Below are 27,875 nucleotides of genomic sequence, written 5' to 3'. Positions count from 1 at the left end.
TGAATTCTAAATTGATGAAGACTTTTCAAAAATGTTTTAATTTTTTTTTTTGGGGGGTGAGGCAATTGGGGTTAAGTGACTTGCCCAGGGTCACACAGCTAGTATGTGTCAAGTGTCTGAGGTCGGATTTGAATTCAGGTCCTCCTAAATCCAGGGCTGGTGCTTTATCCACTATACCACCTAGCTGCCCCTTGATGAAGACTTTTTAAAGCCTATGATTTATCAATCAATATCCAGGCCTTCTTCATCCTTAGTTTAGACCTCTGCTTGATTGTTTTTTCTTGTCACTGGTATGAGGGCATAAATCATCACTTATATGAAACGGTGTGAGGGTAGTTACTAGATTGGCTCAATTAACCGCCAACCTGTATCCTTAGTATTGTCCCTATCTAGAATGTAAGGGTTCTTTTTAGAGTCAGGAGAGCTTCATTTTCTCATTTTAAATACAGCAGCTAGCACAGTGCCTGGCATATAACAGACACTAAACAAATATTTATTGATTGGTTATTTGATTGGCCTCCCCTTCCCCATCTTTAGGGACTGACCTCTGAACTTGGAGTCATAGATTTAGAACTGGAAGGGAACTCTGGGATCATCTACTCAGACCTCTTATCTTTTTTCTTTTTTTGGTGAGGCAATTGGGGTTAAGTGACTTGCCCAGGGTCACACAGCTAGTAAGTGTCAAGTGTCTGAGGCCGGACTTGAACTCAGGTCCTCCTGAGGCCCAGTTACTTAAAGGTGACCCAGACAGTGGCAGAGCCAGTTGACTCCAGATCCAAAACTGTTTCCCCTCTTCCACACTGTCTCAGGAGCCTGGCCTTGAATCCTGGCTCTGTCACTAATCAGTATGTGACGTTAGGCAAGTCACAGCCCCACTCTGGGCTTCAATTTCCTTCTCTGTGAAATGAAAGGGTTGGATCCGATTATTTTTCAGGTTCTTTCCAACTCTAAATCTTAAGATCCCTTTTTTGAGGGTTGAAGGGGAAGTCAATATACTGATTTGTATCACCCAATTTCCCTCTACTCCACTCAAAACCAAAGAGTTACTGGCATGGGGGCAAAACTGGGAGGAGACTGGGGGGGGGCAGTTCTAGGAAAGTTCTCCGGGGCATTTCTATGTTTCCCAAATATGTGTGTGTGAGAAAATGGGTAGTTGTCTCCTCTCAATGAGGATATAACAGTCAAGCATAGTCCTGACCTGTTTGTAGGACAAAGGTCTCAGATCCCCTCCTCCCCCTCAGGCTAACAAAATCACAAGGTTCAAGGAGCCCTGTTCTCAATAAGGTCCACTCCAGAGTTGTATCCATATAAGGAAGAATAAGGTCCACTCCTGAGTTATGCCCATATGAAGAAGAGGGATGGGAATACTGCGTTCCAATTAGCTAGTTTTTGAGTATAGATTGTAACCCTTGAGTAATTGGACCAGTGATGAAAAAGGGGAGGGTCCATTTGTATTAGGGACTAGGTTATAAAACAGGGCCTGCCAATCCCCTTTCTTGGTACCCACTAACTGCACACTAGGGTGCCTTCTTTTCAGGAGAAGGAAATAAAAGAGCTGTTGTCACATTGCTGCTGAGTTCCTGAGAATTACTGAGAAAAGGATTGATTTTCCCTCATATGTGTGTATGTGTTTCTCTGTACCGGAGCACACGCACACGCATGCACACACCATTTCTTTTTTTTTTTTTTTTTTTTGCTGGGCAATGAGGGTTAAGTGACTTGCCCAGGGTCACACAGCATTTCTTTTTGAGTAAGTGCTACAGACAGCAGTAAAGTTTGGGATTGGTACCACATGGGCCAGTACTTTATGATATAGCCCACAGAGAGATCGCTGTAATATCATTTGAAATTTTGAAAACCAGGGCACCTGGAGGCTGCAACACCCCCTCCTCAAATCACAGATTCCTCCCTTCCTTGCTCACTCACATCTCTCCAGGCCAGGACTATATTTCACCTCAGGATTTTTTTTCTCAAGTAATGAATGGCTAAGAACATGCCCTCATATACCTTTATGGCCCTGATTCTGCCCTCACTTCTTTTCCGCCTTGTCTTTTGGGGGGAGGGGGGAAGGGGAGGCAATAGTAGTCCTATCTTCAGTCAGAATCAGCTCAGTCTTCCTCTCCTACAACATTCCTTCAAAGGGTTTCATTGATATAAGTAAATAGGTTACACAGTGTTTGGCAGCTGGACCTGGATTCAAATTCAGCCTCAGACACTTACTAGCTATGCGACCTTGGGCAAGTCATTTATCCGCTGTTTGCCTCAGGTTCCTCATCTCTAAAATGCACTTATCCGGCAGCTAGGTGGCGCAGTGGATAGAGCACTGGCCCTGGAGTCAGGAGGACCTGAGTTCAAATTTGACCTCAGACACTTGACACTTACTAGCTGTGTGACCCTGGGCAAGTCACTTAACTCTCATTGCCTGCAAAAAAAAAAAAGTTATAAAATGTACTTATCTCCCAGAGTTGTTATAAGAATCAAATAAGATAATATTTGTAAGTTCTTTGTACACCTTAAAGCACTATTTTAATGCTAGTTTATCATCATTTATTTATTTATTCATTCATTCATTTATTTGTTTGTTTATTTATTTATTATTAGGGTACTGGACTCTTCCCTGAGTTCAAATCTAGTCTCAGACATTTACTAGCTATGTGACCCTGGGGAAGTCATTTAACCCTGTTTGCCTCAGTTTTCTCATCTGTAAAGTGAGCTGGGGAAAGAAATGTCAAACCCCCTCCAGTATCTCTGTCAAGAAAACCCCAAATGAGGTCATGACGAGCTGGACACAACTGAGCAACAACAACATTATTATTATTTATTACAAGGCAACATCAGCTTTTTGAGAAGAGGAAAGTCCATGGGGCCCTAGGATTTCATAGGATTATAAAATCTGAGACCTACAAGGGATCAGAGAGATCATCTGCTTTTCAACCATCCCTTTTTTTTGGGGGGGGGGCAATAAGGGTTAAGTGACTTACCCAGGGTCACACAGCTAGTAAGTGTCAAGTGTCTGAGGCCTGATTTAAAGTCAGGTCCTCCCGAATCCAGGGCCAGTACTTTATCCACTGCTCCACCTAGCTGCCTCCAGCCATCCCTTTCTACTGATGAGGAAACCCTGAGGTCGATGAGGAAACCCTGAGGTCGAGAGATTTGTTCAAGGCCACACAGCATAAGGAGCAGGGTCATAATCTAAATCCCTCCAAATCCAGGGACCTAACAGTGGACCAGCTCCTTAAAGGAAACCTCATTTAGAAGGCTCCCCAGTGTTTTAAGGTTTGATGTCACTGGCACAGAATTACCTACAAACAGGTGCACCTAGAGGATTTCAACACCTGCAGGACTCTGGATCAGACATCCTCTGTGAATGTGACACAATCACCTTTGGCAAGCATTTGTCTTCCTGTTTTATGCCTCAGCATATCAGTCAATAAGCATCTATTAAGCACCTACTATGTTCTGTGTACTGGGCTAAGTGCTGGGGATAAAAAAAAGAGAGGGAGAGATGCAAAAGACAGTCTCCTTGAGGGCATTTTGCCTCTTTTTTGTATTCCCATTGATGTAGGAAGCAAAAAAGGGGTTAACAGAAAAACCTAAAACCCAAGCTCTAATTTAGATCTGAGCTCCAAGAGGGGCTATAGCTTATAGGCCCCAGTTCTGAAAGGGATTAATGGATAACTTAAGACTTGAGTCTTCATTAATACAAGTCAGGGCCTAGGCTCTTGTTACTCACATTAATCAGCACTCATAACAAGAACATAAAGAGGCAGATCATAGAGACCTTAACTATAACAATGATACACAGACAGGATATAGAAATTCTAACTGATAAATAAAAATATTTTGAAACCAGGCATGGGAACGAAAAGGTGACGTGCAGAAAACACCAAATTTGTCCCCAGATTCACCTTATGATGTGTAAACCCTAAAAACACACCTCCACGGAAAAAGGTATCAGTCTTGGGGATTGGCTCAAGACCCCAAGAACTCCAAATTAGGATAAGCCCTCCCCTGTACCTCTCTAAGGTGGAGATTATTATAAATGAGACTGATAATCAATTTATCCATCCTATAAATATATAACTGTCTTTCTTTTCCATATTCAAGAGATACCTTTCCACTTTTCTGGTCCTCTCTCTGTGTTCACTCACAGTATTGCAATAAAACTTGGGAAACTGAGTCACTGAGTCTTGTAAATTCTTTTGGGATGACTCACAATCAATTTGACCCCACAGCACCGTCACTTAGTCTAGTGCCTGGAACATAATAGGTAGTTCACTGATTGATTGAATCTAAGGATGGGAGTGGGACAATAACATGAAAACCACGTACAAACACTTTGTATACAGGACAAGTTATGACAATGATATGGGGGGAAATGGGGTATGGGTTTGGGATAGGGGTTGGGATTCTTAGGAATTCTTCTTTAAAGAATTACACCCTTGGGGCAGCTAGGTGGCGCAGTGGATAGAACACCGGCCCTGGAGTCAGGAGTACCTGAGTTCAAATCCAGCCTCAGACACTTAATACTTACTAGCTGTGTGACCCTGGGCAAGTCACTTAACCCCAATTGCCTCACTAAAAAAAAAAAAAAAAAGAATTACACCCTCTTGCACACAAAAGCAGTTAGAATAAGGTGGTAGTTTATTTAGGGGCAAGGGAAGGGAAGGAGGGGGGAGGGAAGCCATGAAAGAAATCCTTGGACTTCTCATGGGGAGATGGGCACAACGCACATGGCTCTGAGGTACCAATCTCTTCAAACAGGAGACCGGCAGGTACTTTTATAGGGGACTGATGGGGGTGTGACCATTTGCCTGTGGAAAGTTTCTTTAGTGAGGGAGGACCATCCCCCACTGGTGGTGACTAGAGGAATTGGGTGAGGGGTGGCTATGGATTTCTCAAGCCATCTCTCTTCAGGACACAAAGGCAGCAGCCACACCCAAAGTTATCTCCCCAGGGGTAAGGGAGATCAGAATGAAGGGTGGAGGTTCCAAAGCTAGCTCAGTCCAATTTGGTTCTGCTTATCTCTCTAGGCATATCTGTCCTCTGGTTTAGTTTCTCAAGGAGAAGATTCCTCAGTGTGCCCCAGAAAACTTCTGGGGGACTTTGGGCCCACAACAACTTGAATAATCAGAGAGCTGTTGAACAATGTAAAATAGACCCCATTGGAGATGTATGATCAGAAGATGAGGTGGGACAGTCATAGATCAGAGATAGGGCATAATATATAGATAACCCGAGTGCACCATTGTATCCTGGGAGTGTCAAGAGACCTAGGGGAATATTTATTGGGAGGACAAACACAAGAGTCATATAAGATAAGAAAATAGACTGATTGTGATCTTTACCTGCTGTTTAAATTCACAGATCCATTGAATTACCTAGAGAAGCACAGGAATGGTTCCAGACGCTGGTTAGCCTTTCTCAGCTTCTTCTGACCACTTATGCTTCTCACCTTTTGCCTTCCCCCCCATTATCTTCCATTTATTTAAGCTTTTAAGAGCTTAAAACCGTATGGGGCAGCTAGGTGGTGCAGTAGATAGAGCACCGGCCCTGGATTCAGGAGTTCAAATCCAGGCTCAGACACTTAATACTTACTGGCTGTGTGACCCTGGGCAAGTCACTTAACCCCAACTGCCTCACCAAAAAAAAAAAAAAAGAGCTTAAAACCGTACTGCTAACCTGTAAATTAGTGAAACAATTAATATAGAAGAAGATAAGGTCTTTAATGAGGCAGAGGAACTATAGCTCCTGGTTTTGTAAAGCAAGAAGCTAGGAATACCCAAAGATGGGAACTGAGGACAGGGTTTTTATGGGGTAACAGAACAAAAGGGAACCAAAAAGACTGCTCTGGAGTCAGTACAGAAACTACTTAACTATTTAATGTAAATGAGCATTTAACAAAATAAATTATGGGACTGCTCCTGAGTTAAGTATAGACACTATTTAATTCTATTCTTATTTATTTATTTAAAGTTTTGAGTTCCAAATTCTCTCCCTCTCTTATTCCCTCCCTCCCTACCCTCCCCACTCCCTAAGGTTGCAAACAATCAGTATAGGTTATACATGTGCAATTATGTAAAACATTACCATATTAGTCAGGCTACTTAGCCCTAATAGAAACCACTTAATGTAGGTGGACCCTTTTACATAATAACATAAAGTCCAGGGAGTAAGGTGGGGAATCATTGGGAGGGGATAGTTTGCTTGGGGGGAGATAGGAGAGGTCCATAAATCGATCAAGAGTCTGGAATTGGGGACAGCTAGGTGGCTCAGTGGATAGAACACCAGCCCTGGATTCAGGAGGACCTGAGTTCAAATCCAGCCTCAGACACTTGACACTTAACTAGCTGTGTGACCTTGGGCAAGTCACTTAACCCCAATTGCCTCACACACAAAGAAAGAAAGAAAGAAAGAAAGAAAGAAAGAAAGAAAGAAAGAAAGAAAGAAAGAAAGAAAGAAAGAAAGAAAGAAAGAAAGAAAAAGAGTCTGGAATTGACAAAGACTGGTCAGCCCCAGGCAATTCACCTGCCTGGGTAGGGAGACTGGGTGGGGATCAGTCAGTTCCCAGTAAATTTGTACTTATCATTACTGCATATCTTATCATTTCTGTGTGTCCCCCCCCCCCCACATTGTAATGTGAACTCCTTGAGTTTTTGCCTTTCTTTGTATAGAAAATGTGTGTAGCCATGCTTATCAGAGCATAATTATTAAGATAATTAAGATAATAAGATGCTTACTGATTAATGGATCGATCTGTCGCCCTTCTAGTGTAGGAGAAAGGGCACTGGATTTAGAGGTCAAGGTTTGAATCTCAGGTCTGCTATTTACTTCTTGAGTCATCCTGAGCAAGTCACTTAAACTGTTTCATTTTCCTCTTTTTTAAAATGGGGTTGACGGGCAGTTAGGTGGTGCAGTGGATAGAGCATTGGCCCTTAAGTCAGGAGGATCTGACTTCAAATTCAGCTTTAGATGCTTACTAGCTGTGTGACCCTGGGCAAGTCACTTAACCCCAATTGCCTCACCAAAAAAAAAAAAGATAAGTAAATAAAATGAGGTTGAGAGTAGAGGCGGACCAGGATATCTATGAGGGGGCATGTCGGTAAATGTTTCACAACTAGAAAAAAAAGTCCATTAGACAGACTTTTCATTTTCATTTTCATTGTTCACATTTACTCGTGACCATCTTAAGTCTAGACCATCAACAAAATCTTAAATCAAGATCCGATTTGTAGTCTTTGCCAATTGGTGAGGTGCAGATGCTCACACTAAAAATTTAACCATCGGCTTGAGAGCTGGTATCAACAGAGACCAGCATGCCCCCCTGAGGCCCTTGGCAGCTCACACCCGTCAGAATTCTTTTCACAAACTGCTGTCTGGTATCCCCCTGGCTCCCGGCAGTCCAACATCTGCTCCTGGTTTAGAAGGAATTCTGTCCTTCTCCCTCTTCCCATTCTTCCCCTCTGCTAAGCCCAGGCCATGTGAGGCTGGGGGTGGGGGAGTCAACTCACCAGGCTCTCATCCCTCACCCTCCCTTCGAGTTCTTGGAGCAGCCAGTCAATCAGCCAACTGAGGGCCTCAGCTCAGAGGAAAAGGTGAGTTCCTCTGAGAAAAATGTCAGAGCTAGAAGAAACCTTAGAGGTCTCCTGTCAACTTTGTGGTTTTACAGATTTGGAAATTGAGGCTCACAGAGATAAAGGCTCTTGCCAGAGACTGAATGGGTAGGAAGCAAGCAACAGAGCCAGGATTCAAACTCAGGGTTCTCTCTCTCTCTCTCTCTCTCTCTCTCTCTCTCTCTCTCTCTCTCTCTCTCTCTCTCTCTCTCTCTCTCTCTTTTGCGGGGCAATGAGGGTTAAGTGACTTGCCCAGGGTCACACAGCTAGTAAGTGTCAAGTGGATGAGGCTGGATTTGAACTCAAGTCCTACTGACTCCAGGGCCAGTGCATTATCCACTGCGCCACCTAGCTGCCCTTAGCTCTCATATTCTATGATTTTGTCTTTGTACAGCATGATGTAGGCTAGGCCCGTGTCGAAGCATTTGGGTCCCTTGAAGGTTGGACAGAATCAGAGTCTTTCCGCTGGACCTGAGGACCTTGGGAAAGGGGCTCTTCCCACCCAGAACACTGGCTCCACAATTAGAGCCAAGGTCCTCCTGGTGCACTGGATCCACCTGTGGTCACTCTTCACTACCCTGTTGTGCCTGCCCTTCTACTTAGGGATGACTAACCCAAGGCTGCCAGGACACAAAGGGCCATTCTCTACTAGAGAGGAAAATTCCTAGCTGGTTTTCTGAAACACTGGAACTGGCTTTGCAACCAGATGACCTGGTTTTGACCTTAGGAAAGTCTTTCTGGGCATTCATTTCCCTAGCTCCAAAACGAGGGGCTTGGTCTTAGGTCTATGGTCCTTTCTCAGTTCTGTGATCTTGTGATCTTAATATCTGTCAAACCTCCATCTGAGATGTCTACAGAGTATTCCAATGACCTCCTCGACTCCAGCAGAATGACACCAGGATAAGTCCCCAAGCACTCCAGTGGAAGGAGAAGGGGTAGAGTAGGGGGGTGAGGCTGGGACATGACTTCAGCATTTGGCGTATCTCTTTGTCTTTTTCTGCTTTCCACCCTACCCCACGCAGACCAGGACGAACTCTGTCAATGTGTTTTAGCTGGGTGCACAGAACAGTTGTGAGTGAGGAACTCAGCGGGGTTGGGGTAAGATGGAGGGGGAATGTCAGAGGGAAGGGGCTCAGGGTGGCAGAGTTAGGAGCAGAGCTCAGAGGGAAGAAGGTGGGAGTGGAAACAAGAGGTAAATGGGGAAGAGGAGGTCAAAAAGGGGAGAGATAGATGAGAGAGAGACAGAAACAGAGAAATGAGGGAGAGAGACACAGAGAGACAGAAAGACAGAGATGAAGAAGACAGAGACAGAGAGATGAGGGAGAGGGAGAGACAGAGACAGAGAGATGAGGGAGAGGGAGAGAGAGACAGAGAGAGAGAGAGATAGAAAGACAGAGATGAAGGAGAGGGAGAAAGACAGAGACAGAGATGAGGGATAGAGACAGGGGGGAGAGACAGAGACAGAGAGACAGAGTGATTGATTGATCGAAGGGTAGATTGGAGTCTTCACATGGGAGCAGATCCCATAATGTTACTTGATGTTCAGGATTGCAATCCTCAAGAATGATGAGAGAGGACCTCCCCTGGATGAGGCTGTGCTCCCTTGATTTGAGAAGAGACCTCCTGTCACTCTCAGTTGAAGACCTCATTTACCCTTGTGTATTTTCTCTTTTTTAAAATAATAAACATTTTAATATAAAGTTTTGAGTTTCAAATTCTGTCCCTCCTTCCCTCCCTCCCCATATTCCTTCCTGAGGTGGTAAGCAATCAGATATGTGTCATACATGTGCAATTCTCTCGTGTGTTTTCTGGTTCAGTTTCTGATTGCTATATGGCTTGGCTAAATAGGGTTTACTTTCTCTTTGCTATTTTTGATAGCTTTTTGTGTAACTAACTTGCTTTGAGTGGGACAGGGCTAAACTGGCAGGTGTAAGCTAAGGCCTACTCTACCTCCTTGAGAGTGATCAGGGAAGTGGCTTGTGTTCTGAACCTATTTGTGGGCTCATCTATGGATACAATCCTAGCCTGATACCCTTCTTGGAGACTGGAGGAGATATTTCTCAGCCTGGGAGGTTCTGGATCCAACATGTTCTTTCCCTTTGCGGGTAAGGCAGGAATGGCCCTTCTCCTACTCTCTGAAAACCCAGACTAGGCCTCAGACCACATTTATCCATGCTATGTAGAAGCTGTGTCTAACCCCTATACACATAATGTTCTATGAAGAAAGTGCTTTACAAATGTAGGGGATGAATGGATGAATGAAGAAAGCATTCATGAAGTACTCACTACATGCCAGGCATCTAGCTCTGAGGAATACAAATATGATTTAAAAAAAAAATTCTTAGGGGCAGCTAGGTGGCACAGTGGATAAAGCACCAGTCCTGGATTCAGGAGGACCTGAGTTCCAATCCTGTCTCAGACACTTGACAAGTACTAGCTGTGTGACCCTGGGCAAGTCACTTAACCCTCATTGCCCGGCAAAAAACCCCCCAAAACAAAAAAAAGTTCTTGCCCTCAAGGAGTTGATGTTCCAATGGGAGAAGAACACATAAAAGGGAAGCCAGAAAGGGGGTGGGATGAAGGTTTTCAGCTGGTAGAGGAGTAGAGCATACAGCCTGGTGAGAAATGAGGAGACAGTTGGCCTTGACACTCTTTAAATAGACATTCTGGAAGGAGTCACTCCATCACAGGGAGGGGCCTCAGGAGTGGAGGGATCCTTCCAAGGTGTATGTTCCAGGGAGGAAGGGCTCAAGAGGTTTCTGGGGCACAGTAAAGGAGTCCAGAGTGCAGCCTAGTGAGAAATTAAAGCAGTAAGGGTTATCGATTAATTCGTTGATTGAGACAGGGAAAAGCCATTGTTTTCAACCCACCAGGCCCTCATTCCTGCCTTGATTTTACATACATCCATACACACATATACACAAATACACAAACACACATATTTATATATTGAACCCCCAGACCAAGGCCCATTGGTATGGGACTCTCTCTATTGGTGTGAGTGGCAGGATAGAGTTGGCAAGAGTGGAAAAGCTCCAGCCTTCTCCAGTCCCCTTCAAGACCTCTTAAGCTTCAGTCCCCTTTAGGATTCATCAAGCTTGAGTCTTTTTCTTTCTCTCTTTCTTTCTTCCTTCCTTTCCTTTTTTTTTTTTTTTGGTTGGGCAATGAGGGTTAAGTGACTTACCCAGGGTCACACAGCTAGTAAGTGTCAAGTGTCTGAGGCTGGATTTGAACTCGGGTCCTCCTGAATCCAGGGCCGGTGCTCTATCTACTGCACCACCTCAGCTTGAGTCTTTTTCAACAATTCTCAGGTGTCCAGTTGATTCAGGTGCTTCTGGCTTCCAGCTTCAAGAAGGAATATGGATGATGCCAACTCTACTTCAGGTTGCTGAAGGCCAAGACTATGGGAAGAAAAGAGGGGAGCTGGCAGTCTCCATCACATTCCTATTCCCAATTTGCTACTCTGGAGATTTTGGGGAGTTTCCACTTAGGTGAGATCCGGGATACTCCCTCTTGGTCCAGTTCAGTTATCTTGATCCCATTGGGAGAGTTCCTTCACTAGGTACAGTTTGGTAGATATTCTCCTATGCATACCTTTTCTGATTTCTGTTTTGCTATGATTCAGATAAATGGTTTTCTTTGTTATTTGCTATATATGGTCATTGTAGAACTGATCTTTGGTAGGAAAGGGGTTAAGCCTTGGATATAGACCTTGGGGGTCTCCCTTCCCCCAGTAATAATGTTAAAGGGATCAAAAGCTAGATGGAACCAGATCATATCCCACAGATGAAAAATATTCTTTTTTTTCTTTTTTTGTGGGGCAATGAGGGTTAAATGACTTGCCCAGGGTCACACAGCTAATAAGTGTCAAGTGTCTGAGGCTGGATTTGAACTCAGGAACTCCTGAATCCAGGGCCAGTGCTTTATCTACTGTGCCACCTAGCTGCCCTCTAGACGAATAATATTCTAAGAAGCAGATAGACTTCTAGCCTGGTACCCCTCCCTCTGAGGAGAGCAGAGTAGCTTCCTGGATGAAAGACTTCCTTGGAGAAGGGTGGTGGGGGAGAAAAGGCTAGAGATGCCTAAGCTGCTTCCCTCTGAACCACACCATGACAGTCCTCACTACATGGGGGCTTCTGCCATATGCATGTGTATATACACATGTATGTAGGCACACCTAGGTATATGTATACGTATGTATATGCATGTATGTATACATGTATGTAAAACACAGGTATAAGCAGCAAAATCCCATCGCTTTGGTGCTATTTTTTGGCCAGTGGTTGAATGTCTTCTTACATCTGGGACAGGGGTGGGGGGGCATCCCATGTGCTACATAAAATACAGTATAAGCAGGAGCTCCAAGGTGACCACTGGCTGCTTCTTTCCCCCCAGGGTCACAGCAATATCTGTGCTTGGAGCAGGGAAAAAAAAAAGCAGCCATTCTTCTTCCTGGCTCCATGTTCCTTGTTTCAGCATCTGGTTCATCTTAGTCACTTGGCTCCTCTCACCAGTAATCATCATCAATAATGTTTATCCATTGGGGCCTCATATTTCATATCTCATGTGTGGCGGCCTCCTGGCTGCTGTGACTTCCCGCTCCAGCTGGGAGCCTGGGGCCTCTGCTGCCTGCCTTCTGTCTCCCACTGATCGCTGGGGCTGGTGGGGGTTTGGGGGATGGTGATTCCTGTGGACGTTTTCTCTGAACTAATGAAGTTCTGGCTGCTCGCTGGGCTCAGACTGTGTGGCTGCCCAATCTGGCTCTCTCACAGGGGCCTAGCACTCAGTGGCCAAGTCCACAGGTTTCCCTCTTCCTCTGGCCCCTGCACCTGGTGAAGTGATTATAGTTGTCCTCTCCTTGGTTCCTCTCTAGAGAGGACAATGGCCCTCCTTGGAGATACTATTAACGAGCTTATTTCTTATTCCCCAGATCTCTGCAAAAACTCACTGGGTTAGAAGGTAGAAGGCCTGGCTTCTAGTGCCAGTCTTGCTAGCCGATTAGCTGTGAGACCATGGGCAAGTCAGATTTTTGTGACTGGCCAGCTATACAAATAAGGGGATTGATCTCCGAGGCTCCCATCCGCAGTCTAAGGTTTCTGACAGCTCTAACATTCTATGTTCTGAGCTTTCTGGCAGCTCTGATGTTCTACGGTTCTGTGAATGAATTGAAAAAAAAAATTATTAAGCCCTTACTAGTGCCAAGCTCTAGAGATATGAATAGAAGAAGGAGATAGTCCCTGCTCTCTCGTTTTTTTGGGGGGGGGGAGGGGCAATGAGGGTTAAGTGACTTACCCAGGTTCACACAGCTTAGTGTCAAGTGTCTGAGGCTGGATTTGAACTCAGATTCTCCTGACTCCAGAGCTGGTGTCCTATCCACTGCCCAGTCCCTGCTCCCAAGGAGCTAACACTCCAACAAGAGGAAGACCACACATGTAGGAGGGTTCAGATGCAGGGTAGATGGCAAGGTCTGGGAAGCTTTAGGATGAAATGGGAATGCTGTCTCTCAGGAGTGGCCCACCACCTCTGCAAAGGTGGGAAATTGGCCTTAAGGGTCAGTGTGTAGGGATGATTCTGGGCTCCTTCTTGTGGGGATGAGGATAAGGGAGAGTCAGAGTTCAACCAGGAGGAGAAAAAGGGAAGGGTTCACTGGCTGGAAACTTAGTTCTGGGGCAGGGGTGAGTGAGGAAAGGGAAGGGAAGTCATGCTTGGTTTCAATTCCAACTGGGCTACTCCAGAGACTCTCCAGTGGAGTCTTGGACATGCTACAGTGGGGTAGGAAGAAGTTGGGCTTTGCTTGGCACCAGTTCCGGCTGGGGCCCTCCATGATGTCTGGGGCAGGAGAGGGGGAAGTTGGATTCCAACTGCTATGAATTTACCCTACCATAGCCAGTTTTGACATCCTTAGAAATTGGTGGTTCTGCCTTCTTCGAATCCCATGTATTGCTTTGATATGATCTCTAATGGCACTTATATGACAGTCGTTTGTGTACCTATGTCATAGCCCATCTAATCGAGTGGGGTCCCCCTGACTTATTCCTGTGCCTTTGTACAAGCTATGACCTGTGCCTGGAATAACCCCCTTCCTTTTCCCCACTTTTTAGAATCCCTAGTTTCCCTTCAAAACTTAGCTCAAAGATATCCTCTTACATGAGATTGCTCTCACAAAATTAACTTGTATTTATTTTGCACATGCTTATGGATATATTTTGTATATAATAATAGCTAACATTTATATCCCACTTACAATGTGCCAGGTAGTAAGTTCTTTATAATTTCTCATTTGATCTTCACAACAACCCTGGGAGGTGGGTGTTATTATTATACACATTTTGCAGATGAAGAAACTGAGGCGAACAGAGGTTAAGTGACTCGTTCAGGATCCAACAGCTAGTAAGTGTCTGAGGCCAGATTTGAATTTGGATCTTCCAGACTCCAGGTCCAAGGCACTACTAACTATGCTGTCTAGCTATAGATACTTTTATGTGTGCATGTTATCTCTTCCAATAGAGTATGAACTCTGGAGGACAGGAAAATTTTCATTTTTTTGTATCCCCAGTATCTAGCACATAGTAGGCATTTAATATGTTTGTTTAGTGATTGAATAAAAAATTATGTCAGATCTTGAATGAAGATTTTTTTTAATTAATAAAGTATTTTATTTTTTTTCCATTACATGTAAAGATAGTTCTCAAACCTTTGTTTATACAAGCTTTACAATTTCAGATTTTTCTCCCTCCCTGCCCTCCCTCCCTTAGACAGCAGGTAATCTGATATAGGTTATATATATATACACACACACACACACATAATAACATTAGTCCTATTTCTGCATTAGTCATGTTATAAGAGAAAAAAAATCAGAGTAATGATGGAAAACCTCAGAATAGAAAAAAAAACAACAGCATCAAAAACAAAAGAAATAGTATGGTTCATTTAGCATCTATACTCCGCAGTTCTTTTTTTTTTTCCCCTGGATTTGGAGATCCTCTTCCATCAGGAGTTCCCTGGAACTCTTCTGTGCCATTGCATTGGTGAGAAGAATATAGTCCATCACAGATCAACACTCAATGTTGATGTTACTGTGTACAATGTTCTTCTAGTTCTGCTCATCTCACTCATCATCAGCCCACGCAAGACCCTTCAGGTTTCTCTGAACTCCTCCTGCTCATCGTTTCTTATAGCACAATAGTTTGAATGAAGATCTTAAAAAAAAAAAAAGTCAGGAGGTCCTGAATTCAAATCTAGCCTCAGACACTTGACACTTACTAGCTGTGTGACCTTGGGCAAGTCACTTAACCCTCATTGCCCCACCAAAAAAAAAAAAAGTCATCTAGTCCAAGATTCTTAACCTGGGATCTGTGAATTTGCTTTTTGAAAAAAAATCGATAATAATTCATCATTTATAATAATTTAAGGCAGTCTAGCTGCCTTAACTGCATTTCAGTATGATTGATTTCCTTTGCAATACTATGTATTTTTTTTTTTTTGGTGGGGCAATGGGGGTTAAGTGACTTTCCCAGGTTCACACAGCTAGTAAGTGTCAAATGTCTGAGGCTAGATTTGAACTCAGGTCCTCCTGAATCCAGGGCCAATGCTTTATCCATTGCGCCACCTAGCTGCCCCAATACTATGTATTTTACTTTATGTATTTAAAAGGATGCTTGTGAGAAGGGGATCTGTCCATTGACTTTACTAGACTTCCAAAGACATCCAAGATACAAAAAAGTTGAGTCCCTGGAAGTCCTTTTATTTTACAGATGTGGAAACTGAGACCCAGAGATGGAAGGGAACTTGCTGCCTAAAGTTTAAAAAAAAAGCAGCCCATCCCCTCTACTTGCAGATCTACACTCTTATCCCAAATTCTCCTAGCATAATTCCCACCATACCATGCTTCCAGCACTTGTGACTCTCAGACTACTTTTTTCTACTTTTGTTGTTGTTTGGTTGTTCCACTTGTGTCCAACTCTTCATGACCCCGTTTCGGGTTTTCTTGGCAAAGATACTGGGGTGGTTTGCCATTTCCTTCTCCAGCTCATTTTACAGATGAGGAAACTGAGGCAAACAGGGTTAAGTGACTTGCCCAGGGTCAAACAGTGAGTAACTGAGGTCAGACTTGAAATCAGGGAGATGAGTCTTCCTGACTCCAGTCCTGGCCCTCTATCCATTGTGCTACCTAGCAGCCCTGTATTCTTTTTACTATATATACTTTTTTTTGGTTGAATGGTTTTAATTAATTTGCTTTTAAAATATTTGAAATGAATGATAATATCTAAACCTTTAAAATGGAACAACTACCTCTTTTTTGGTCAAATAATCTTCTATGATCTTAATTAATTTGATTTTAAAGGGAGCAATTTCTTGTTTTTCTTAAATTAAAACTACCTAGTAAGCCCATTTGAATTGGTGGCTGAAGCTATCTGTTTTCCAAAAGCACTGAACCAGATTAAAAATGGAACAGTTAAACACTGTCCAAACCAGATATTTCCCTTGGTGTAGGTCCCTGGTACTCATGTCCTGTCTGTTCTGAGGAGCCCAAAAAGGACAGAAAAATATTTCTGCTAAATGTCATGGTGGCAGCTGCGAAATATAAATGCAGACTGAAGATTTTGGAGAGTCTAAATCCCGAATAAAATGGGTTGGGACCTGAAAACAAACACACCTTTTGAGGAACTGAGTGTATTGTCATCAGATTGTCCACTCAAATGGTTTCCTATAAAAATGAAGATTAAAGTTTTTGCTAAAATATCGACTCAGGAAATCCCAGAAAACTCTCAACACTGCCTCCCCTCCCCTCCCCCCTCCGCAAACATACACAAGCTGGTGACCACATGCCAGGGGCATGTGCCCTGAACTGATTACTCAGCTTCATGTTGCTCTGGTCAATTACAATTGGGACAACCCATTGGATGAGTCTGAGAAGACCCGAGATGCTCCCTCCACTCAAATCAAAACCAGGCTCAATAGAACGTGATGATTCAACCCCTCCTACCTACCCTCTTACCCCTTGACATTGAATGAGGCCTGAGGAAGTGATTTAGTGGAAAGAACATAAAACTTAGGGAGTTGGAAGATCCCAGCTCTGAGGGACCTCAGAAGTCATCTAGCCCAACCCCCTCTTTTTCCTGATGGGGAAACTGAGGTGACTTGTCCAAGGTACTGAGAATCAAAGGATTTGAACTCAGAACCTCTGACTCCAGGGTCACGTGCTCTTTCCATTGACAGGGGTGTGCTGGTGAGGCAGTTGTTAAATGTTTATAGTGGGAGCATTTACATTTCGGCAATTGGCAAACTATACATCAGGGCTTGATTTATTTTTTGGTAACTGAAGGAACATAACAAAATGATGGAGAAAATGTTAATAGTGCAAATTAAACTTAAAAGTACGTTTATGTATTTTTTCCCAATAGAGTTGGTTGTTAAACATTTACCAGTATACTCCTGATTACATTCTCCAAGATGTGGGACTGAATCTTAGTGTTGCCACTTAGCATATGCCCCTGGATGAAAGTCTCAGTATACTTATCTGGGGGTAACGAAATGGATAGAGTGCCTGGCCTGAAGTCAGGAAGACCCATCTTTCTGAGTTCAAATCTGGTCTCAGAAACTTATTAACTGTGTGACCCTGGGCAAGTCACTGAATGTTATTTGTCTCAGGGCAACTCAGAACCTTGGTCCCTGTACACTATCCACTTGGACACCTAGCTGTCTCCAGTCTTGAATCTCTAATTGCCTGACATTTCAAATTGTATGTCCCATAGACATCTCAAACTCAACATGTCTAAACCTGAACTCATCTTTCCTCTCCCTCCCCAACTCCCACTTCTCTTCCAAACTGCTCTATTCCTGTTGAGGGAACTGCTATCCTCCTGACCATTCAGGTTCACAACCTAGGTGTCACCCTTGACCCTTTACTCTCTTTCACTTCCATTTTCAATCCGTTGAGAGGACTTGTTGACCCTTGTAACGATTGGAATGACGCCACCTGCTGGAGACTTACTGTAGAAGAGTTCCGCCCATGAAGCGAAGGTCTTTGAGGGCAAGACCAGGAGTCTTTTCTTTGGCATCAGGAAGTGACGTTGGCTAGTGAGAGGAAGAAGGAAGAGACTGGCGCTCTGTCTTGCTCTCTTCCCTTTGGACTCTGGTGGAGAGCGGAGCTAGAAATGCACTCTCCCTTTAATAGATAGGAATCTAGGCCTTTCTCTCTTTACCAAATTCTTATTCTCCTTAATAAAAGCTTAAAAGTCTAACTCTTGCTAAAGCTTATAATTTATTGGCGACCACTCATTGGATATTTTAGACAGACTAGCTAGAATTTTAGCCCTTAACACCCTACCTTTGAAAATTTCTTCTTTCCTCTGAGACTTGACACCACCCTGCCTAGACAATTAAAATCATCTACTGGTTGGTCTCTGCCTCAGGTTTTTTTCTTTTTTCTTGGTGGGGCAATGAGTGATTTGCCCAGGGCCACACAGCTAGTAAGTGTCAAGTGTCTGAGGTTGAATTTGAACTCAGATCCTCCTGAATCCAGGGCTGGTGCTTTATCCACTGCACCACCTAGCTGCTCTCTCAGGTTTCTTTCTACTCCTACCCACCCTTCATCTAGCTGCTCAAAATGTCTTTCTAAAGCACAGGTTTGACCTTGTCATAAATCCTACTGGCTCCCCATTAATTCCAGGATTGGATAGGCAATCCCTCTGCCGGGCCTTTACAAAGCCCTTTACAACCTAGGTCCTTCCCACACTCCCAGTCTGCTTATACCTGACTTCTTGCCACATACTCTAGTAATGTGACACTATGAGTCTGGTGACACTAGCCTTCTTAATCTTCCTGTCAGGGAGGTACTATTATCCCTTCAATTTTTACGGTTGAGGAAACTGAGGCAAGCAGAGGTCAAGTGACTTGTGCAGGGTAACACAGCTAGTAAGTGTTTGAGGCTGTATTTGAACTCAGGTCTTCCTGAGTCCAGGACTAGCACTCTATCTACTGAATGATGTAGCTACTAAAGCAGGGATTCTTAACCATGTTTTTTTTTTGGGGGGGGGCGGGGGAGTCACAGATCCCTCTGGAAGTTTGGTGAAGCTTATGGACACTTTTTTTAGGTCCATGAAATAAAATACATAGAATTACAAAATCAACTGATTATATAGAAATATAGTAGTCAAATTATTAAAAAAAAAAGTTTGTTGACCCCAGGCTAACCCCCTGCCATGGAGGGCTTGTGATCAAATCTACAGAGGGACAACCCTCATTCATGAAATGACAAATCTTTGAAGCACAGTCAATGTTTGCGGGGGGGTGGGGGGGGTATTTGACCTGGAAATATGATTTCATTTCTGTAAGGTGCTACTGGATTGCAGATTCTCTCCACTGTACCAGAGCAACAACTTGTGGGGTCGGGGTGGAGAGGGCACCTAGAGGTTAAGTGCTAACTCTAATGTATGGTCACATAACTAGTATGCATCAGAGGCAGGATTTGCATCTGGGTCCTTTTCACTCCAAGTCTGGCCATTTACCCAGCAGTTCATTCTGCATTTAGTGAAAGTGTTGCTCCCTTTTTACAGAGGAGGTAACTAATGCCCAGGGAAGGAAGGGATGTTACTTTCCCAAGGCCAAACATGGAGGCATTTACTTGGCTTCTGGCTACAAGTGCATATTCTCTCCAAATAGGCAAGCCGCTTGATTTCAATGAAGGCTGTTCAAAAACAACTACAGATTAAAGTCTTGAAAATGAATGTCTAAATTAAAATGCTACTAATTACTTAAAACAGCAGAAGCAGAGATTAGAGGTATTCTATACTGTTAAAGATGATTTTCCCCTTTAGGATATAAGAATGAAGAGAGGATGCTTTAAGGCAGGACACTAGAGATCTGATTGGGAGTTAGAGTACTGGGTTTGAATCCTGACTCTTTTTCTTGCTACCTTCATGACTTGGGGCAAGTTATTTCTGCTCTCTGGGCATCAGTTTCCTTTTCTGTAAAATTCAATTCAATTCTGCTTAATTGAATGAGCCTACTATGTGCCAGTCACTTGGGCACTGGGGATAGAGAGATAAGAATTCAAATGCTGCCTGCCTTTAAGGAGATTATTTTCTATTTCAAGGGTGGAGCAGGAGGAAGCAGTGGCTTCACAAATCAAGTAAATACAAATGATATATACAAAGTAAATACAAGGGTTTTACTTATTTATTTATTTTTTTGAGAGGATGAGAACTTCTAGTAGGGAGTATACATAAAGGCTTCAGAGGCATGCTGGAGCCACTGAACATTTTTTGAGGAGAATAATTTGGTTAGCCCTATGCTTTATTGATTTGGCAGCTGTGTGGAGATGGATGGATTGGAGAGGAGACTGGAGGCTGAAAGTCCAATTAGGAGGCAATTGCAATAGTCTAGGCAAGAGGTGGTGAAGACCTGAATGAGGGTGGTAGCTCTCTGAATGGACATCAGGGCAGCGGGGGAGGGTGAGGTTGTGGAGAGGGAATTGATGAGGCTTGGTAACTGATTAGACATGGTGAATGATGAGGAAGAGAGATGAGGGAAGAGAGGGGTGACTGATGTGAATGTGGGTGACCAGAAGGAGGATGATCTAACTGGATGGAATAAACTGCAAATGAAGAAAAGGGTACTGAGTGATGGGACAAAGGCAGAAGGATAAGCGACAAGTATGGAGCATACCTATTCTTCCTTCTGCTTCAGTATGTAGGGAAGTAGGACAGAAAGTCCAGACACATCGTCTTCTTAGGGCAGCTGGGCTTTCTGAGACTACAAGAAGTCTGAGACAAATAAGTCTAATTTGAAGGATAGTTTGTCAACAAGGAGCCGCTTGTGCTAAATCTCTAAAATTCCTTTCAGCTCTAATCCTATAATCAAAGGAGATGAAAAATACAATTTAACTTAGCAATTGTCAGGCTATATTTAGCTAAAAATAGGCTTTATTTGGAACCAATTTTATTTATTGGTCCAATGTGCATGATGATAAGTGTTCTTTAGAACACTCCTCTGTCTGTCTTCTATCTCTCTCTCCCTTCAGTGATTAAATAGAAATTCTTTGTTCTTCCTTCCTTTGAGGTTCTTGCTATTCAAATTTAAAAGTCAATCCAGATCCTGGTGTCTACACTTGCTGCACTCTCCCCTCTCTGCCTCAACTCTTGGCCCTCATTCTAGGGGATTTCAATATACATACTGATGTTACTTCAAATAACCTAACTTCCTAGTTCTTTTATCTATTTAACTCCTCCTCAGCTACAAAGAGATGACAGTGATTCCATTGATCTTGCCATCACCCCAACGAGTTCTTCCATGTTCAAGAACTCCAAAACTCCTTCATCCAGTCATAATCTATTATCATTTCGTTTCTACCTATGCCTTAAGATTCCCTAACCCCATTTTCCCACTCCTACCATAATTTCTAATCCCTCCACCTCTCTACCTTCTCAAGACATCACCTGGCCAGCCTCTTCCCTCCCCAATCTCAACTCCTTGATGAAATAATTCTGTTTTACACTATCTTTGCCTAAATTCCTTGTTCCCTGTCCTATCATGACTCGATGAATTCCAACCCTGGATTACACCCATCAGTCTGCCTCCTTTGCTCCTACTCATGAGCTGCTGAAAGGATGTAGTGGAATTTCATGAAATTATGCTGACAGGGCCTGCTACAAATTTGTCACCTAATCTCAACTGGGACTGTTGCTACAATATGGCAACCTTCTACTCTTAATTCTCTATCTCACTCACCATAGCAGCCATTCCAAACCTTCCTTTTCTCTTCGAGCCTCCCACTACACTCCCAAACTCGCCTCATACTTGGATCAGAGTGGTCATTCATGGAGAGTTCCTTCTTCTGCACTTCATATCCCCTTGGTATCATTCTTCATTATTTCCTCCTTCACTCCAGTCTCTGATGAAAAGGTGATGTTTCTCCTTGGCCAAGACCTTGACATGAATCCTTGATCCCATCCTTTCCCTTCTTATCTAGCATTCTGTCCTATTATCCTTATTTTCTCTAATCTTTTCTCTCTCCCTATCATTGGTTCTTTCTCTGCTGCCTACAAGTATATTCAAGCATTTCCTATCCTTAAAAGGGCACAAAACAAGCAAAAAACCTTACTGGTTCCAACCCTAACCACTAGCTATTGTCCTTTATCTTTCTCTCCGTCTTTTGCTATTTCTTCATCCATATCATACCTACTGTGGTCCCCTCTCCCTGCTCTGTTCTGGATCCTCTTCTGCTCTCACTTCACAATCTCATCAGCTCCCATAGGTTCAACTTTCATCTCAATGCAGATGCTTCCCACTTTGACATATCCATCCTTGGTCTTTTTCCTTAGTTGTAGTCCCACATCAACGGCATATTGGGTATTTTGAATTGGATATTCCATGGACATCTTAAACTTAAAACTGAGCTCATTATATTTCTCACCAAATCTAGCACTCTTCTGTACTTCCCTATTATCGTCCAGGGTACCAGTCTTACCACTCACCCCAACTCTCAACCTTAGGGTCACCCTTAATTCTCACCTCACATAGCTAATAAATTGTCAAATCCTCATCATATCTCACCTGGACCATTAAAAAATTTACTAACGGATCCTCCTGTATTGTTTCTCCCCACTCCCATCTACCTTCCACAGAGCTGCCATTGATTTTCCCAAAGTCTAGGTGTGAGCTCATCAACTTTCTACTCAATAGTTCCCTATTATTTCTAGGATCAAAGAGAAATGCCTTTTAGCATTTTGTTTGGCATATAAGGCTCTTCACCACCTGTCCCCTTCCTATCTTTATATTCTTCTTTTATATTACTTCTCTTCAGGATTTCTATGGTTCAGGTATGTTGACCTGTATGCTTTTCCTCACATCAGTGTCTTATGCTAGCTGTCCTTCATGGAATGTTGTCTCTTTAGAATTCCTGGCTTCCTTCAAAACTCAGCTTAAAAGCAACCTCCTGGGGGAGCCTTTTAAGGTCCTCCCATCTGTCATTGTTCCTCCCTTTAAGGTATTATTCGGATAACCTGTCTCTTCCTGGTAGAATGTAAACTCTTTGAAGGGAGGGACTGTCTTGCTTTTTAATTTGTATCCTTAGCATCTTAGCATGGCACCTGGCACGTAAAGTCACAGCAAATGTTTGTTGATTGATTAGTTAGATCTTGAGAGGTTAAACAATCCAGTGCCCTTTCTATTATTACATTGTTATCTTCCTCTAGTGCTTCTGAAGACCTCTATCAAAGCCATTTTGAACTATTTATAGTTTTTGAGGCCACTATTTACCTAATAAGGGAACAGACCGGCACTTGGATAACCTGGGTTCTTGTCCAAACTTTATGAGTACTTGGGTGGTGACCTTGGGTGGGTCACTTTTCCTCTCTTGCCTGGGTTCCTCCTATTAATGGATTAGCTCTTTCCAGTTCTATTGTTTCATGTCGATGCCCACTTTGGGGTGTTTTTGAAAGAAAAATAATGTTGGGATTTGGTTTTCTTTTTAGAAAGTGAATCTTGGTGGCCAAATATTTATGCAGAAAGCCAGAAAAAACTCTGATAGTCTGACTCCTTAATATGTGTCCAAAGTAGGGAGATGGAGATACCAAAGTATTTTAAAACCGAGTAATGAGCAAAAGAGACTGGAAGAACAATAGACAGCAGTGACAAATTAAGACAACCTTCAAAAGAGTACTGTGGGGGGGGGGGGCAGGTAGGTGGTGCAGTGGATAAAGCACCAGCCCTGGATTCAGGAGGACCTGAGTTCAAATCTGGCCTCAGACACTTAACACTTACTAGCTGTGTGACCCTGGGCAAGTCACTTAACCCCAATTGCCTCACTTAAAAAAAAAAAAAGCAAACAAAAACTACCCAAACTTTTTAAGCTAGGTGGCGCAGTGGATAAAGCACCAGCCCTGGATTCAGGAGGACCTGAGTTCAAATCTGGCCTCAGACACTTGACAAGTACTAGCTGTGTGACCTTGGGCAAGTCACTTAACCTTCACTGCCCACCCCCAAAAAACAAAACCAAAAAAAGAGTACTGTCAAAGGAGTCATCTTGAGCAGCCAAATGGGCTTATTCCCATCATGTTTTTATTATTTAGAACATTTTTGTAATTTTTTGGGATTTATCTCCTGGGTTTATTACATTCTTACAAATATCCTCAGTGGGGGAAAATTTTTGACCATTCAAGGGTAGATTAAATTTTTTGAAACGATCAAGTTGTTCAGTTAGTCCAGAGGGTTTTTATGTTTAGGACTTCAAAAAGTGTTTACAAATAATGTAAATGGCATTGTTATTTCAATTTACGACCTGTGTGACTTTAGGTAATTCACTTAGCTGCTCAAGCCTTAGTTTCCTCATCTTGAAAATGAAGGATGGTTGGAACAGATGACTCCTAAGGTTCTTTCCCAGCCCTGAATTTATGATCCTTTGATTTTTTTGCTCCAACAAAAAACTGACTCTATGGGCAATTCTCAAAGGGGTTTCACTGGTATTTTGAATATTTCTGGATGAGCATATAGCACTACAGAGGAAATGCTTTCAAGTATGATACTCAATTGGAAGACACTTGTTTAGATGCACACATTTTGGTATTTTGGTTTAAAAATCAGTCTCAGTACTTATATGGGGCTAAGCTTTTTATTTGTTAAAAAAAGTCACATACATCATACATGGAGGACAGGGTTACTTTGAAGTAAAAAATGGAATGTACCATAGCACTGTTGAATGAACATTTTGAGGGGAATTAGGTTTCTTAAAGGACACCTCCTGCAAGAAGCTATCTAGAACAACTTTCTTCTTCAGACCTTACATAACTTTTTTTTGCCCCCCTTTACTGAACTTATCACAAAACACTACATGTTATAGGTCTTTAGGGTTGTGCCTTATTCTTCTTCCTAATAGAGCATAAATGTTTCGTGGAAGCAGGGTCCTTTTTTTCATCCAAAAATATATCTTCTCAGCACCTGTCACTATGCTCTATGCAAAGTAGGCACTAAATACTTATTGAATCAGCTCTAAATCTCTAATAGTCTAAGACTGACTGTCTTGTGACATTTGGAATAAAGGACATTTTTGTGATTGGTCCAAATGACCACTAGATGCCACTGTTGCTTTTAAGTAAACAACTTAAAATACACAGCAGAGACTAGAAGGCTCTTTTGAAGATCACTCAGTGCTATCAACTGCATCATTTTACAGATGAAGATAGTGAAGAGTGTCAGATCTTTGTACTATTACTAAAAATCACTGACGAAGTAACAAGAAGTTCAAATGTTGTTAATAAAAAGTGACAGACCACTGTTTTCACTACACAGTTTATTATGAAAGCAAATGAAACACAGGACAATACATATGACTAATGGTGGCAAAAGCAATCTGGAAGCTTAAGGCAAGTCTTTAATAGAAATGAGTTCAAGAAAGATGATGCAACTTTCATTTAAACAGAGATTATGAAAAATATAAAATTGCATCAATAACTTAAAAGGGGGATACCTTTAAAAAGTCTGCACTATTGGAAGATAAGGGCTCATGATCTTAATGCCAGCATTAAGATATATAGTAAGCAACACAGTGCTAAATGATGAGGAGAAATTCTGTATTTACAGAAAGATAGTGATGTCAACATGTGATTGAATCTACTTTTATTGAGTGATATGCCAAAAGCCCTTTGATCCACGTGCTACAGAAAAATCATCAGACCATCCCAACCAAAGTACAAGTGCAGAAGTAAAAATCAACAGGGATTTTATACAGCGGAGGCCTTAATATATTATTTTCAGAACTCCTCAAAAGGTGATTTCCTTAAGGGCTATATGAGCAGTGTTGTGTCTCTTTGTGTGTGTGTGTAAACACGGGAGCCAGACAATGCCAAATACTAACCAAGGTGAGAAAAATGCATTCAAAATACTTAATTATAGAAAAGATCAACATGATCTTTGTTCACGTATTAATATTTATGATCCTTTGAACACACTGCTTATCATGCATGACTTCAAATATATATATCAAACAACTTTATTTTGAGATACAGGATATTATCTGTTCTATCTATAGCCATACTGAACATTACTTCTTCTTTCTCCACAATCAAGTACATTATACACAATTTTAATATAATTACCTCAGTGAAACTTTTGTTCATTTACTGAACTGGACAGGAAACTGTTGGGTTTTTCCCCTTTTAAACCCATAACATAATCAGTTATTTTATTATAACTAAATACATTTTTGTAAATTCATAAATGTGATGACAATTAATATGGCTGTGAAAAATATCAGGAAATTGATGCCGTGACAACACTTTTTCCAGTTTTGTTTAAAACAAAGGAAGAAGATATCATTTTGGTAAGAAGCCTATTTTAAAAAAATATTCTTACACAAATTCATATCCAACAATTTCTACCATGAATCTTGTTGGAAAATGCCATCAAGACGAACTCCATTTTTTACCCTTAGAATAGCTCATAAAAGACGACAAACAGCCTACTCGTCTGCACAGGATTAACATCTCCTGCACAAGCCTGTCCTTTTACCATCCGGATTTTTTTCCAGAAACAACAAAAAAGGCACATAATAGAAAATACAGATAAAGTAGATATTGAAACATGCTTTTTTAATACAATGATCACCGTTGTAGCTGCTTCCTCACCGTCTCCAGTCTGACCGGCTGCTAAGTCTGTGAAGACGCTACAGTATCCCTTTTTTTTTGAATAACTTTTAAAAATCCCTGAATAAAACAGAAGCCAACCTGTGACTTCTTATGAGCTTTAGTAGAATATTTTAAAGAAATAAACCACAACTTAAACTCATTCAATACAGAAAAAAATCTAAAAACAGATCTGGGACAGAATGTAGAGCGATATCAAATTTTAAAAACATTTAGGAAAGGAGGAAGGAGAAACCAATTGTTAGTATTTAAAAGGATACTGTAACTTTAACAACTGGAAACTTATGTTAGAAAGTTGTGGTAGACAGCTCTGTGCTACTAGGTTTAGTTTGTAAATAATGTAAAAATAATGTGGAAAATATCATTTTACTGATATTTTACACTTGGAAAAGAAAAAAAATGGCAAAAAATTAAAAATGCATATCTAAAATGAAGCAATATAATAACCAAAATTCCTAAAAGTCCATAACAAATTAAAAACATGTAGAAAAAACCTCATCAGTAATTTTTTGACCTATTTTTATAATGACATTAACTCCTTAATTAGAATTGAGAGGAGAAAATAGTTTTACAACTGGACAAAATTTCAGTTTTACTAAAATAATGACAAAAAATAAGCTTGCATAGTAAAACAAAATTTCAAACTATCACTAGCTACATGCCTAAAAGGAGAAATGCAGGTATTATAACATGAACATAGTGCAAACCATGGCAGTTCATGATGCCTGTGACTGCTTAAGGTCAGGAAACAGACCATAGTATATCCAGTTATCACAGTTTCTGGTCTTTTATTCAATTATCTCTGCTAAGTTGAAGCAATATATATGTCAAGATTGATGGGCACATCTGTTGTTGCTGCTAATTAACGTAGTTTGAGATCATCGCCACTACCTAAATTGGAACCAGGACTAGGGTCTTGTTGTCTTCTTGCCTGCAATGAGAAAATAAGAATTTGGGTCAAAAAATGTAAATAGAAAATTAGAAATCTGTGTACTTCAAACCATGAAGCATAGCACTAGGAGAAAAGCTCACAGCTAAAAAGTATGAACAAACCTTTCAATATATAAAAAATTCAGGATGTTGAAGGAAACTTTTTCCTTAGGTAAAATATTATATTTATGATTTTTGAGTTTCAGTAGATTATCATTACTTGTGGAATATTGTCACCACCAAAATCCAAGAGAATCACCAAATTACTTATTTACAAAATCCAATTAACATTCAATTAAAATGCACCATAAGCACAGGATAAAATAAATTTAGTTTATGAGATAGTTTAATAGATAGTTATATAGTTAAGAAATGAGGTACCTCATGCCTCCTAAAAAAGGCTTACAGAATTCTATCTCCTTGAATTCATTTTGGTTTTAACTAAGAGGTACCTTGAGGACAACATAGAAAGCAGTAGAACTTCAGTTCAACAGGAACCAGTGAAAGACTGGGAGTGTAGTGGCTTGGCTCGGACATTCTCTAGCTCTATGTACATTGATGGGCAGCTAGCTCCTTTAACCTCAGTTTGTTTCTCATCTGTAAAACAGGTTGCTAGTGCTTATGCTATCTACTCTCTACTTTATAGGGGTGTTGTAAAGAAAGTGTTTTGTAAATCTTAAGTCTTTAC

The 27,875-nt window shown here is 41.8% G+C and overlaps 1 protein-coding gene across 6 annotated transcripts in view; it reads right to left on the bottom strand.

Moving 5' to 3' along the window:
* Positions 1–24,889: 24,889 nt before the first annotated feature.
* The window catches only part of CBFB (core-binding factor subunit beta), a 101,053-nt gene continuing 98,067 nt past the window's right edge, over positions 24,890–27,875 (bottom strand). For all 6 annotated transcript variants that reach the window (XM_043984668.1, XM_043984665.1, XM_043984664.1 and 3 more), the window contains one exon: positions 24,890–27,188. In XM_043984668.1, the coding sequence (XP_043840603.1) occupies positions 27,166–27,188 (23 nt within the window). In that variant the 3' untranslated portion in view covers positions 24,890–27,165. The remainder of the gene's footprint in view (positions 27,189–27,875) is intronic.

The sequence above is a fragment of the Dromiciops gliroides genome, chromosome 2 (genome assembly GCF_019393635.1).
Source record: "Dromiciops gliroides isolate mDroGli1 chromosome 2, mDroGli1.pri, whole genome shotgun sequence".
NCBI lineage: Eukaryota > Metazoa > Chordata > Mammalia > Microbiotheria > Microbiotheriidae > Dromiciops > Dromiciops gliroides.
The sequence above is the reverse complement of the archived record's forward strand: the minus strand, read 5'-3'. Positions and strand labels throughout refer to the sequence as shown.